This window comes from Hyperoodon ampullatus (genome assembly GCF_949752795.1).
Source record: "Hyperoodon ampullatus genome assembly, chromosome: 4".
NCBI lineage: Eukaryota > Metazoa > Chordata > Mammalia > Artiodactyla > Ziphiidae > Hyperoodon > Hyperoodon ampullatus.
This window is the reverse complement of record NC_136917.1, coordinates 66,068,660-66,083,378: the sequence shown is the minus strand read 5'-3', so window position 1 is coordinate 66,083,378 and position 14,719 is coordinate 66,068,660. Positions and strand designations below refer to the sequence as shown.

Sequence of the window (14,719 nt, the reverse complement as noted above, 5' to 3'; positions counted from 1 at the left end):
AGTGGTAGCTTTCAGAACTATCCATTTACATGCATTCAACACAGTCCTGGTCAATAGAATATAAATGAAAATCACTGAAGATGAAGACACCATAAGAGGACGACAAGGCAACAAGTATGTACACAGTAATTCTGGCTAAGTAGAAAGATAAGGAAGCTTTGGTCTCTGAGGCCATCTTGAAGCCCATAAATTATCAAGCCTAGATGGCCTCTCTCCAGACTTGTCATGTGAAGAAACCAATCCCTAATTTGCTTAAGCCACTGTTTCATAGGATATCCCAATGCAATTCCTAACCAATACAATTAACATAATAAAACAATTGATGAGAAAGATGACCAAAAAACTATAAGGGCTTCCCTGGTGGCGCAGTGGTTGAGAGTCCGCCTGCCGATGCAGGGGACACGGGTTCGTGCCCCGGTCCGTGAAGATCCCACATGCCGCGGAGCAGCTGGGCCCGTGAGCCATGGCCACTGGGCCTGCGCGTCTGGAGCTTGTGCTCCGCAGCAGGAGAGGCCACAACAGTGAGAGGCCCGCGTACCAAAAAAAAAAAAAAAAAAACTATCTAAGATAGTAAATGAGGATTATGCACAAATTTCACTATGCCATTCTACCATGGGAAATCAAGAACTAGAAGTTTTTAAAAATACTTAAAAGATTCTTCTGAAGATAACAATAAAGTGATGAGGACCCCCATTTTACAAGTGAAAGCCAGGGAACACATCTACATACTATTTTTCTTTTTATAATGTGATTCTCTTTTACTCTTTTGCTTGTTTACTACCTGCCTTGGGTTAAAAAAAATCTATATATTTACGTTTTGTCACCTTTCTTAAAAAGAACATCTTCAAATAGCAATCCATTTCATTATACATACTATGTTCATATTAGTTTTTTAATACATTCATTGACATATTGTTTTTTCTTTCTCAGTGCTATTGTCTTAATTTTGTTTTAATAAAGGCACAAAGTTTTTTTTTAAGAAAAAATCACTTCTGATATACCTAGGTTACTACAAGAAGCAACTCATTTATTCTTGGGATTTGGTTAAGCAAAATTTTTATTTCCTGAAGTCTAGGTATTACGAACATTTTAGAAACAGAGTAGAATAATTTTTTACATGATAAAGTAGTTTATTTTTCTTTTAAGATCAACAATACCAATCTTACTTGGCAACCTAAATTGCTTCTGGATAATGACAGAAATGAGAACCTGCTCTTACAAGCTCATTTTTGTTACAATGCATCTAACTCCATTCTTATTTTGACTAAAAATAATATTTCTTACATTAAACGAGCTACACAAACTTAAATATCAAGTCATTTAAACATTTTAATATTATAATTAGAAAAGAATTCTCAGAAGGCAAAATACAGTAAAAATAAATTGGTGTATAAATTTTATGAAACCACATACTTTGCTATTAAACGTTCTCTCTGCCTGCTCTAATACATACCAAATAGTTATCATGAATATCACTGACATGTTATATATTTTAATGTGACATAATCTATAATGAAGAATATAATTAAGAAAATGCTATTATCGTTAATGCTTTTTTAAAAAGGCTCTTACTTAAAAGTTCAATTCTTTGTAAGTACTCATTGCTGAAAGCAATAATCTGTTAATACCCCGTAAATCAAAAATAATGTTCTAGTTACCTGAAATAACACTCTATCAAGTGTAGTGAACTATATGCATAATAATTCAATACCTTCTTGCTAAAAAAACAGATTTCCAAGACTATAATGAACCTACTACCAGAATATCTAGACATATAACCTGGGAACCTGTACTTTAAAAAAACTCTAGGGATTTTTGATGCAAAATGAGAATTATAATCACTCACTGCTTCAGGGTTTCTACAGTCTGGATCCATTTGCTAATACTATTTAACTGCATAACATTAGGAAGAAAGGCAAGTTTGTACAGTTGATCAAATTAGAAAACTTGTAAATTGGCATAAGTATAATGATCCTACATAGCACAGCACTATTAGGAACTTGTTAGGGTAACATGCTTAAGATGGAAGAGGAATAGAGGAGGCTAGGCAGAACTATGTAGATATTAGGACTACATACTATGTAGGTAGTCCTAACATCTGGACTTTTATAACTTCGAAGCTGTTCCACATATACTGTCATGTTGATATGGTATAAGGGTTAGTTTCTATCCAAAAACAATTTACCTAATTATAAATAATTTAAAGGTCCAGGATTCTATTTTGGTACTGCTAAATGTAAAATACCTGTGATTCATTCATGCAAACTTGAACGACACAAATTCACATTAGATGACATTTGCTTATTTGAAACCAAGTACTGATCCTATGTAAAATATAACAACATAACAAGTTTATAGAGAAGTTCCTATATAGTCAAATGATTGGTTAATTCCGTATTTTAAAAGAACAGCCACATTAATTTTGAAAAATGAAAATGTACATTTCTATACTTCAGCCATATTTTAATTTCATACTACAGCTGACTTGTATTATATTTATCTTCATATTTCAATAATTAAAAAGTGTATAAAATAAGAAATTATTCTGGTAGCCTAAAAAATATGAAATGGGAAATAAAAAGGAGAAAATGCCCCTGCTACCTGTGCCCAAAGCTCTCTATGCTTCCCCTATCCTAAGATTTATCAAAGTTCATAAACTTACCTACTTAATTATCTGTCTCCCCAGCTATACTGTAAGCTCCAGGAGGGTAAGCACTAGTCCCTGTTACATCCTCAGTCCCTAGGATGGCATACAACACATTGTAGGTACTCAAAAATACTTGTGAATGAATAAAAGACATCAGTGATCTTACCTGGTACTTAGGACACTGGTCTTTTACATCAGAAGGTGAAGTCATGGAACTATCTAAAGAGGAAGAACTGTCTCCTCCAGGTTTCAGTTGGCAGCATTTCCCAAAGACTTTAACTTGAGCATCACTACAGAGCTTCTGAAATGGAGACATTATTCCCATTCATATTTTAACAGATTTTCCACCATATATAAATTATAGCATAAAAACCTTTGGAAAAACCAAGGATGAAATAATTCAAAATAACATAACCTTAATATAATGACTATTTGCATTTTACTGTATTTTCTCCAGTACTGTTTTCTATTCTTTGTCTCATAGCTCTAATAATATTTGTGGCATTTTTTAACTGTACTTTACTCACCAAAATTATTAAAACATGGGAATTTTTCTGTATTACAATGGTCTACACAATGTTCATTGTTGGGACTTAATTATATACTGCAGCAGTTTTCAAATTATTTGATCTCAAAAACCTATTCATGCTCTTAAAAATTATTTAGGATCCCAAAGGCATTTTGTTTATGTGTGATGTATATATCAATATTTTCCCATATTAGAAATTAAAATTGAGGAATTTTAAAATATTTATAAATTTATTTAAATATAACAATATGGGCTCCCCTGGTGGCGCAGTGGTTGGGAGTCCGCCTGCCGATGCAGAGGACACGGGTTCGTGCCCCGGTCTGGGAGGATCCCACATGCTGCAGAGCGGCTGGGCCCGTGAGCCATGGCCGCTGAGCCTGTGCAACCGGAGCCTGTGCTCCGCAACGGGAGAGGCCACAGCAGTGAGAGGCCCGCGTACCACAAAAAAAAAAAAAAAATATATATATATATATATATATATATATATAAAACAATATACCCATTACAAGCTAATGTAAGTAATATATTTTAATGGAAAAAAACTGGGGAGATGTAGGAATAGGAAGAGAAATGCAAATGAGACATATTTCAATGTATGTTCATATATATGTAAGTTTAATCTTTTGAAATGAGAATGCATCCATGTATTGGACAGTTACATTTTTAATAACAGCTGAGCTTAGGACCAGAAGGCTGTATTGTCTAGCATGGAAGAAGAATGTATTTCAATTCTTTGCTTTAGAAATAGAGACACAGACATAGAGAACAGATGTATGGATGTATGGATAGGATACCAAGGGGGAAAGGGGTCGGGTGGGAGGATTTGGGAGGTTGGGATTGACACATATACATTACTGCACTATTGATACTATGTATAAAATAGACAGCTGATGGGAACATACTGTATAGCACAGGGAACTCTACTTAATTCACTGTGGTATCCTAAATGGCAGGGAAAACCAAAAGGGAGGGGATATACGCATATGCATGGCTGATTCATTTTGCTGTGCAATAGAAGCTAACACAACATTGTAAAGCAACTAGACGCCAATAAAAATTAATTAATAAAAAAAATTTTTTTTGCTTTATTCCTCTTGTTCTCCTCTCCCTCCCAAACAGGTTCTAGAGCTTTCACTGCTCACAACTACCAAAGTTGCAATCCACCAAGTTCTCTGATACTCCTAAAAACATTGCAATGCTTTATCACATTTACCAGTATGTTCATTCTTCAAAACCCAGCTGGCTTGACTTATCTACTATTGCAAACCACCACTTATCAGTCAAAAAAAGTAACTGAGTACTATGTGTACCAAGCACTAGGGAAAAGAAGTGAATAAAACAGTTCTTTTCCTCGTGGAACTAACAATCTAACAGGAGGAGATATTTAACAAATAGACAAATTAGTATAATTAAATACATTATTTCAAATATGTCTAATAAAAGTAATAATGATAGCAACAGTTAACTCACATAGCACCTAGTATCTGGTACTCTTCTGTTTTACATATATTTACTCTTTTATTCCTCACAACAACTCTATGAAGTAAGTACTATTATTATCCCCATTTTACAGACAAAGAGATTAAGGAGCAATGATGTTTATGTGAACTGTCCAAGAAAGAACTTAACTTAGTCTAGGCACATCAGAAATGATATTTAAACTGGAACTACAAAAAAGCATAGGAGTTAAGGTGAAAGAAGAATGGGAGGGCTAGAAAGACATTCCAGGCTGAGGTAAATATATATGTCCAATCTCTGAAACAAGAAGCAATTTGCTAGAGGGAAGAAAGGGACAAACATATATCAATTCCAGGACTGAAGCATAATTTCTGCTCCTAGAAGGCCAATGTCTACTGTGCCATGTCCCCTCACTAGACCATCTTCCAACAAAGTTGTTGCTGCTTGGTTTCAAAAAAGCCATAACTTAAGAATGGGAAAGAGAAAAGACACTGTACAGAGAAAGGGGTAGGGGTGTAGGGGTGTAGGGGTGTGTGTGTGTGTGTGTGTGTGTGTGTGTCACAGCTTTTACATACACTTCTATGCACAATGTCTTATTGATCTAAAATCTCTAAAACAGGACAATCAAACTAAATCAGAATTGAAATACACATAACATGCCTTTCCCAATGTTCAATGTGCATCTGCATTATACATTAACCAGATCCCCTCAAGGTAGGAGGATGTAATCAACTTTGAGAAAAAGTCTCTTTCTTCTAATGCCAGCATTGTAATTTTTAAAATTAATATTCCTTTCCCATCCTGTACAGGGGATCACACTGACTAAAGGCTCATTCTGTATGTGCATACCTGACTAAAAAAAATCTCTGATGAACTTTATTTATAATTTTAACTTGTCAATATGATACATGATTCTTTCTCTCAAAAATGCACGCCTCTCTAACTCCTGACCAGTGGAACAATTCTCAGAGCTTCTGAAAATCTGTCTCCCACGTTACAATCCTCAGTTTGGCTCAAATAAAATGATCTTTATTTCTTCTTAGCTTAATTGTTAATTGAATTTTCATCGATACAAAGAAATCTAGATCCCACTCTTTACCCTTTTCCCCACTCCACACATTGCCAATAAGTAAAATCATTTTTATTGGCTTACTATTATCCTTCCAGTATCTCTGTTTTCAAATATAAGCATATTCCTTTTCCTTTTCTCTTACAGAAAAAGTGATTCAGTTCTGCCGTTGCTTTATTTTCCACTAATATCATAGAGAATCTTTTCATCTATCTTTAGAAGTCTTCCTCATTGTTTTTTTCAAAAAAATACAGCTACACAGTATTCCAGTGTGTGAATATACTATAGCTTATTTAACCAGTCATCTGTTAATAACCCTGCCAGTGGAACTGCTGGGTCAAAACATAAATACACATAATTTTGGTAGATACTGCCAGACTACCCCTCCAAGGATGTCATTTCACTCACTCACTTTAACAGCAAAGTACTGTCATGCAACATTTGGGTTTTTGCCAATCTAAAAGGAAAGAACTAAAATCACAAGATAGTTTTAATTTTCATTTCCTTATTATGAATGAGAGGAAGAATCTTATTAAATGTGTAATGGTCATCTGTAGGTGAACTCCCTGGTCTTATCCTTCACCTAATTTTCTACTGAATGGTTCTCTTGTCTTGATTTCTAGGAATTTTTTATATAGAAAGATTACCAGTTGGTTTTATATCCTATAAAAATGTTTTCCCAGGGTATCGTTTACCTTCTAATTTTCCTCATGGTAGTTTTTTTCTTTTTTCTTTGTTTGCTTTTGCTTTGTTTTGCTCACCATCCAAGTTATTTCTGTTTCTTTTTTTATTTGGTTGTCAAATGTGTAAGTCTTTTAACTTTATGGCTTCTGCATTTTGAGCAATAGCTAAAAGCTGTTTTCCACTCCACAGATACATAGGAAGTCATGTTATCTTTTTGTAAGGTCACAGTTTTATTTTTTTTACATTTAAATGTTTGATATACTTGAGATATGAATCTAAGTTTATCTTTCTTATAATTGGCTAATTATCTCAATACCATTTATTAATCTTTACCCTGATTTAAGATTATGCCTTTATCATATATTAAATTCCTACATGTATTTAGATCTACTTCTGATCCTCTATTTCATTCCATTAGTCTATTGATCTATTTATGTTCTAATAATATATTCTTTTAATTATTGAGACTTTAGAGTGTATTTTTCAAATCTGGTAGAACTTACTCAACCTCACTACTCTTTCTTTTTCAGTTTTCCAACCTATTACTGCTAATTTCTTTCCATTTGAACTTTAGAATCTGCTATCTAATTCCAGATACCACCACCCACCAAAAATAATAATAATAACAACAACAATAAGGTTGGCATTTTTATGGAGATAGCATTATTTTACAAAGCAACTTAGAGAGAATGGACAACTTTATGACATTGAGTATTAACCAAAAATATATTTTGTCTTTTCATTTGCTCAAGTAAGCTTTTATGTACCTCAGGAGATTTTTAAAGTTCTAAACATATAGATTTTGTTAAGTTTATGAAAAGGCATTTTTTAATTGCTATTTTATTCATCTTTTTAAGGTGCTAAAAAATAATTTTATTGAGTTCCCAAATGCTTAAAGCACTTGTCCTTTTTTTACTTAGAAGCCCCCATGCTCTTTCCTTTTTTTTTTTTAACATCTTTATTGGAGTATAATTGCTTTACAATGGTGTGTTAGTTTCTGCTTTAAACATAGTGAATCAGCTATACATATACATATATCCCCGTATCTCCTCCCTCTTGCGTCTCCCTCCCACCCTCCCTATCCCACAAAATTGCTATTTTAAATGGAGCCTTAACTTCCTTCATACTTCCAATTGGAAGTTATTTGTATATACTGAGTTTACTGATTTCTGTATATTAACTTTCATATAGATTCAATTACCTAACCAAATCCTATGTTCCGAATTTGATATCACAATTACGATTCAACTACTGGCACTTGTACAATGCTTCTGAGTGTACAAAACTCTAACACATTAAAATTTATATTCACCTTTCCAAAGTTATTTGAATCTGCTAATGTACAACTTTATTCTTGTATATAACCAATGAAGGCTGAAACATGTGAGTGACTATGTAACTTCACTGGGAACACATGCGCTGGATTATTGTTAACACAGAAATAATGACCAAGATAAAGATAGTATCGTATGATCAAATCACACTTGATCCATTTGACTATATCAGTGTTCAAAGAAACCACATCTCAATAATTTTTACATTTCAACTAGATGATGAATAAGGTCTGAGGATCAAAAGTAAAAAAATAAAAATAAACTTTTATAAAAGAGAGAAGTTTCTTGGGCTTCCCTGGTGGCATGGTGGTTGAGAGTCCGCCTGCCGATGCAGGGGACACGGGTTCCTGACCCAGTCCGGGAAGATCCCACATGCCGCGGAGCGGCTGGGTCCGTGAGCCATGGCTGCTGAGCCTGCGCGTCCAGAGCCTGTGCTCTGCAACCGGAGAGGCCACAGCAGTGAGAGGCCCACGTACCACAAAAAAAAAAAAAAAAAAAAAAGAGAGAAGTTTCTTGATTAAAATCACTGAATGTTCAAGTCATTTTTCACAGAATATAACAGAATTAGAAAATAAATGTTCTGAGAAAGCTATACATTGATTAATATAATTTTATTTCAGCACTGTAAGACAATATTCAGGAAACTGCTAATGCCTAAACTATCTCATCATTATGTATGGACCCAAAATATTGTGTAGGAAGTTTAAAATGATCATTTACATCACACAGTCCCTCTTTGCCTATACAGAACTGACATGATTTGATGTTCCAAGGGTATAAGTACAGTAAAGTAGATGAAAAAAAATCACTTAATGATTCCAACAGTTCACAATTTGGGAAAAAACCATGTGTTCTGTAGTGTTCAAAAGGAACATATAAAATCTTCATTAAAGTATTTACAGGATTTTGGGGCCTCCCTGGTGGCGCAGTGGTTGAGAGTCCGCCTGCCGATGCAGGGGATGCGGGTTCGTGCCCCGGTCTGGGAGGATCCCATGTGCCGCGGAGCGGCTGGGCCCGTGAGCCATGGCTGCTGAGCCTGCGCATCCGGAGCCTGTGCTCCGCAACGGAAGAGGCCACAACAGTGAGAGGCCCGCGTACCACAAAAAAAAAAAAAAAAAAAAAAGTATTTACAGGATTTTGATAATAAACTTCCTAACTTTTAATTAAAGCTGATCAAAATATGTCCTGAGTATTTACCATGTGTGAGGCAGTGTGCTGTTTAGGAAACAAAGGTGAATAACAGACAAATTTTTTACTTTTTTTTGCAATTTAATAACAAATAAACATACAAATACAGCTCTGATATAGAAGTCTGTGAAAGACTATAAACAAAGGACTATGAGAAATACAGCTATGATATAGAAGGTCTATGAAAGACTATAAACAAAGGACTATGAGAATTCTTATGTAGCAGAAAAGAGAAATCAGAAAGGATTCATAAAGTTGTGATACAATAAACCTTGAAAGAAGATAAATCTTCATCTAGGGAGATAGCACATAATATGAGGATATATAAAACAACTGAGACTGGAAATATTCAAGGCTGTTTGATTTCTAGTCACTGATGAGTCTAGAGGAAAGTTTGAAAAAGTAGAAGCAGGCTTACAAGAAAATTTCAGAAGACTGAGCAATGAGTGGATGGTATGAGCTTAGAGCTGGTAGACAGATTACTACTGAGAGACTAAGAGACACAGAGAAGAGACTAAGAGATACAAAGGAGAGATTGAGCTGAGACACTGAGGAGAGCCGGAGAGAGAGTGAGGCAGAGAGACTAAGATACACCAACAAACACTGAGAAGGACAAAAAAAGACAGAGACAGAAAAAGACAGAAGGGCATATAAATAAAGGAGAAAGTAAAAGGATAATTATTTTGTTGGTGTTGGGCAAAGAGGCTTTGTGAAGATTTGCAGGCAAAGAAAAAAGCTAACAGAGGGAATAAGGAGATATCAGATGGAGAGAAGACTAATGAGACTAATGAAGCATCATTTCAGAAAAGGTGGGCAGAAAGCGTTCAAGAAACAGCATGACACGAGACTCACAAGGCTGTTTAAGACAAAAGGGAAGAATGCTAAAGAAACACAATGAATAGCATCAAGAGAAATAGTAAAGAAGTTATATGCTGCAATTCAATGGAACATCATCAAGCACACAAAAAAACTTCAATAAATATTTGCTAAAGAAATCACCAAGAGAGTATTGATTGTCAACCTGTCAGTCTTAGCCAAGTTCTGCTGAGCTATTAGCAGTCTAAATACAAAAAAAAATGCTTATCACATTTGCAGCTAGCCTTAGATTTCAACTGTCTGCTTGACTATCTACGATTCTATGACTCTTAGGCATCTCACCACTCAGCTATTCAAACCAAAATGGTGAATTCACCAAATGCTTCCTTCTCCCTCATCCCCCCAAATCCAACCATTCTCTAAGTAACAAGGTGATTTTTTCACTATTTTTTAAAAATTGACATATGAGTGACAACAGCATTATATTCATTTCAGATATATGACATAATGATGCAGTATTTGTAATATATATTATGAAATGATCTCCATAATGTCTACTTAACATCCATCACTATGCATAGTTACAAAAAAATTTTTTCCTTGTTATGAGATCTTTTAAGATCTACTCTTTTAGCAACTTTCAAATATACAATACAGTATTATTAATTATAGTGACCATATGTACATTACATTCCCATAACTTATTTATTTTATAACTGGAAACCTATATTTTTTACCCTCTTCACCCATTTTCCCCACTCCCCACACCTGCCTCTGGCAACCACCTATCTGTTCTCTGTATCTATGAGTTCAGTTTTTTTTAGATTCCATGTATAAGTGAGATCATACAGTATTTGTCTTTCTGTGTCTGACTCGTTTCACTTAGCATAATGCCCTCAAGGTCTATCCATGTTGTCAAATACAGGAAGGTTCCCTTCTTTTTTATGGCTGAATTATATGTATTTTTTTCTTTATCCATTCATTCATCACTGGGCACTTAGGTTGCATCCATGTCTTGGCTATTACAAATAATGCTGCAGTGAACACTGGAGTGCATAGATCTTTTCAAGTTAGTGTTTTTATTTTCTTTGGACCCAGTAGTGGAGCTGCTGGATCATATGGCAATTCTATCTTCAATTTTTTGAGGATTCTCCATACTGTTCTCCATTGTGGCTACATCAATTACATTCCCACAGACAGTGCACAAGGGTTCTCTTTTCTCCACACCCTTACCAACATTCGTCATTTCTTGTCTTTTTGGTAATAGCCATTCTAACAACTGTAAGGTGATACACAATTGCAGTTCTGATTTGCATTTCCCTGATGATTAGTGATGCTGAGCACCTCTTCATGTACCTGTTGGCCAACTCTATGTCTTCTTTGGAAACTGTCCATTCAGATCTTCTGCCCACTTTTCAATTAGATTGTTTGTTTTTTGCTATTGAGTTGTATGAGTTCTTCATATATTTCAGATATTAACCCCTTACCCAATACATGATTTACAAATATTTTCTCAACTTGGTAGGTTGCCTTTTCATTTTGTTGATGGTTTTCCTTGCTGTGCAGAACTGTTTCAGTTTGATGTAGTCTCACTTGTTAATTTTTTATTTTGTTGCCTTTGCTTCTGGTCTCACATCCAAGAAAATCATTGCAAAGACCAGTGTCAAGTAGTTTACTGCCTATGTTTTATTCTAGGAGTTTTATGGTTACAAGTCTTATGTTCAAGTCTTTAATCCATTTTGAGTTAGTTTTTGTGTATGGTGTTAAAGAGCAGTCTAGTTTCATTCTTTTGCATGTGGCTGTCCAGTTTTTCCAACATCATTTATTGAAGAGACTGTCCTATCCCACTGCATATTCCTTGGCTCCTTTGTTGTAAATTAATGGACCACGTATGTGTGAGTTTATTTCTGGACTCTCTACCCAAGTGATTTTTTGAAACATAAACCAGATCCCTTCAATGGCTTCCCACTACATTTAGAATATAATCTACACTTCTAACCCAGAGACCTATGAGGCCCTGAATATTCTGGCTCCTGTTCCATCTCTCTCCAATTTCATCTCTAGCTACTTTACAGACTACTTTACTATCACTCCAGCCAAACTGGCCTTCTTTTAGATCCTTCAATTCACTAAGCTCCTAAGTCACCCTGTAGACTGCATTTGCTGGTCCTGCTTAAAGGAATACTCATCCCCTATACCATGCTTTCAATTTCTTGAGATCTCAGGTTGAATGTCACTACCTCAGTCAGACCTTCCTAATACCCCTACAACCAAACTAATAAAAAAAATGGGTTCCTGGGCTTCCCTGCTGGTGCAGTGGTGGAGAGTCCGCCTGCCGATGCAGGGTACACGGGTTCATGCCCCGGTCCAGGAAGATCCCACATGCCGCAGAGCGGCTAGGCCTGTGAGCCACGGCTGCTGAGCCTGCGCGTCCGGAGCCTGTGCTCCGCAACGGGAGAGGCCACAACGGTGAGAGGCCCACATACCACAAAACAAAACAAAACAAAAAAATGGGTTCCTTCCTGTGGAATCTCATAAGAATTCTGTATGTTTCTTTCACAGTACCCAATCACAATTTGGAATTATTTATTTGTTTGTTTGTTTAATGTTCACCTCCCTAAGAATGTCTAATTGCAGGCACCAAGAGGGTAGAGACTGCTAAATCTCCAAGAGCCTAGTACTCTGTAAATACTTAGTCATTTGCACAACCAAACAATACTTTAAGAAAATTTTGCAATGTTTTTTTTCTTGTCAGATTGAAAAAAGTGTGCAGAGAATGGCTAAGAAATCTAAACAAAGCACAATCTCCAGAAAATTAAGAAATGTGTTACTAGTCAGAAGAACATCATAAAACCTGACAATCAAAATAACTCAAAAATTAGGCAAGTATTTATTATATGCCACCTAAGTAGATGATGAGGATGCTATTATAAGTAAAACAGACCACATCCAATGTATCAAATTTTTCTAAGAACACAAAATCTCAAATACAAACTCCCAAGTCTCGAAAAATAAATAGCTTCCCTATTAAAAAATAACTTTTTGTCTATTAAAAGTCAATTCTAGTTGTTTACTGAAATGTTAGTGAAAATTGTCAGTTTAGGGTAGGAGAGAAAACACAATTCCAGGCTTCCATTTCCAGATTATAGATCCAGGTGATGGAGAGTCTTTACATCTGAAAGTTTAATAGAAGTAGCAGCAGCAAAACAATAGCAATCACTTGGGTTTTCTTGGATGACCAAGTGAATGGCATTTGTTACTGCTAAACTAGTCATTAAATATTTCAAAATATGATGTTCAAAGTCAACAGAATAGATGTTCTTGCTACTGCTGTATAGTATGGGAAAATATGATGAACTAAGGGCTACAGATTTAACTTGCTTTGTACCTTCAGACAAATACTTTCACCTCTCTAGGTCACACTTTCCACAATCATAAGGTGAGAGATTTGTACCAGATACACTTTAACAATCCCTGTAGCTCTAGCCATATCTCATAATACAAGTATATAAGTAAATACATGTCAAACTAAAATTTTCTCTGGTACTAGACCAATGCAAATAAGGCAAATGTTTTTTCCTTTAAAAATTCTCAAAATCAGTGTTCTAAATTTTAATAACATGGTAAAAATGTTTTATACTGACAAATAAAAGTACCATAACTGAAATCTTACTCATTCCTTCTTGAATTAGAATATTTGACATTAAATTTGAACCAAATCAATAATGATGCTCACCGATACTGATATGTCCTCATTTTTTCTCTTAACACTGGAGTCAAACAAGACATTTCTCCCTCGTCTTTCACAGTCTTGATATACAATTAGTCGAATTTGGCTTGGATCAAACTCTGGCAAAGGCCAACTTTAAAGAAAAATAAAGATTCATTAGAATTACTTTAATAAATATTCCATATAAACTCCTAGAAATAAAACCTATATAATGAAACCCAAAGTTGTACTACTGCTCAAGATAACACAGAAGAAGTTTATATAAAATACCACCATTTAGTTTTACCATTTAGCTGAGGGCTGAAAATTTACACAGCTATGACATTTTAGATTAAAAAGAATAAAATCTGTGGCAAGTATCACTCAGTGTATATAAAATATAGTCATCCCACATGAATCTAAAAATAGCTAACAATAAAAATATGTCAGTACATTTAATATAATGAAAATATATATTAATTTCCTGGCATGGACTCAGATGGCATAAGGCTAACCCAGATTTTTTAATACTTTTGTTACTTTAATATCAAAATGAAAAAACAGAAACAGTTTTCAGTTTAAATAACAGTAGCTAATTCCTTATAAAACAAAAACAAGTAAAAAAGTGATGAACAACAAAATGGGGCAGAAATCCTCATATATAGTTGGTGTGAGTGAAAATGGCATAATCTCTTTAGAGAATAGTTTTTTAAATATGTACACTAATTAGACAAATCTAGTAAAAATGAAGTTGACCCAGCAATTCCATTCCAGAAAAGTATGCCATTATACAAGAATGTTCATAGCAGCACTGTTCATAATAGCTGAAAACTGGACACTATTCATATACTTACCAACCAAATGGGTAAGTATTCACACTATCAAACACCACACAACGAACATAATGAATGAACTTCAGCTACAGGCAAAATCATAAATGGACTGTGAACAAAAGAAATTAGACAATGACACCCATAAACTCAGTTACTGCATTTTGCCATTTACAGGAAGATTTAAATCAGGTAAAGTTTTATCAAGGGATGAATATTTAGTTTTTAAAACTATAAGCAAAACAAAGGAAATGATGGCTTCAAAAGTTTGGAGAGTGGCTATATCTGGGAGTTAGGTGAGCGTGGTGGGGGTTATACCAGGAGGACTGGGGCACTGATCATGTTCTATTTTTTGACTTGATAATGTTTACACAGATACAGTACCCAAAGGAAAAAAAAAGAAAGTCCACTGCATTTGTTTTGTGTACATTATATTTCACAATTAAAAAGACTAA

The 14,719-nt window shown here is 34.9% G+C and overlaps 1 protein-coding gene across 3 annotated transcripts in view; it reads right to left on the bottom strand.

Annotated features, from left to right (window-relative positions):
• Nucleotides 1-14,719, bottom strand: part of FNIP1 (folliculin interacting protein 1) — a gene marked incomplete at both ends in the record, with an annotated part of 128,783 nt that overhangs the window by 61,683 nt on the left and 52,381 nt on the right. For 2 of the 3 annotated variants that reach the window (XM_079702321.1, XM_079702322.1), the window contains 2 exons: nt 2,814-2,948; nt 13,462-13,588. In XM_079702321.1, the coding sequence (XP_079558447.1) occupies nt 2,814-2,948; nt 13,462-13,588 (262 nt within the window). The remainder of the gene's footprint in view (nt 1-2,813; nt 2,949-13,461; nt 13,589-14,719) is intronic. The other variant, XM_079702323.1, reaches the window with a different exon arrangement.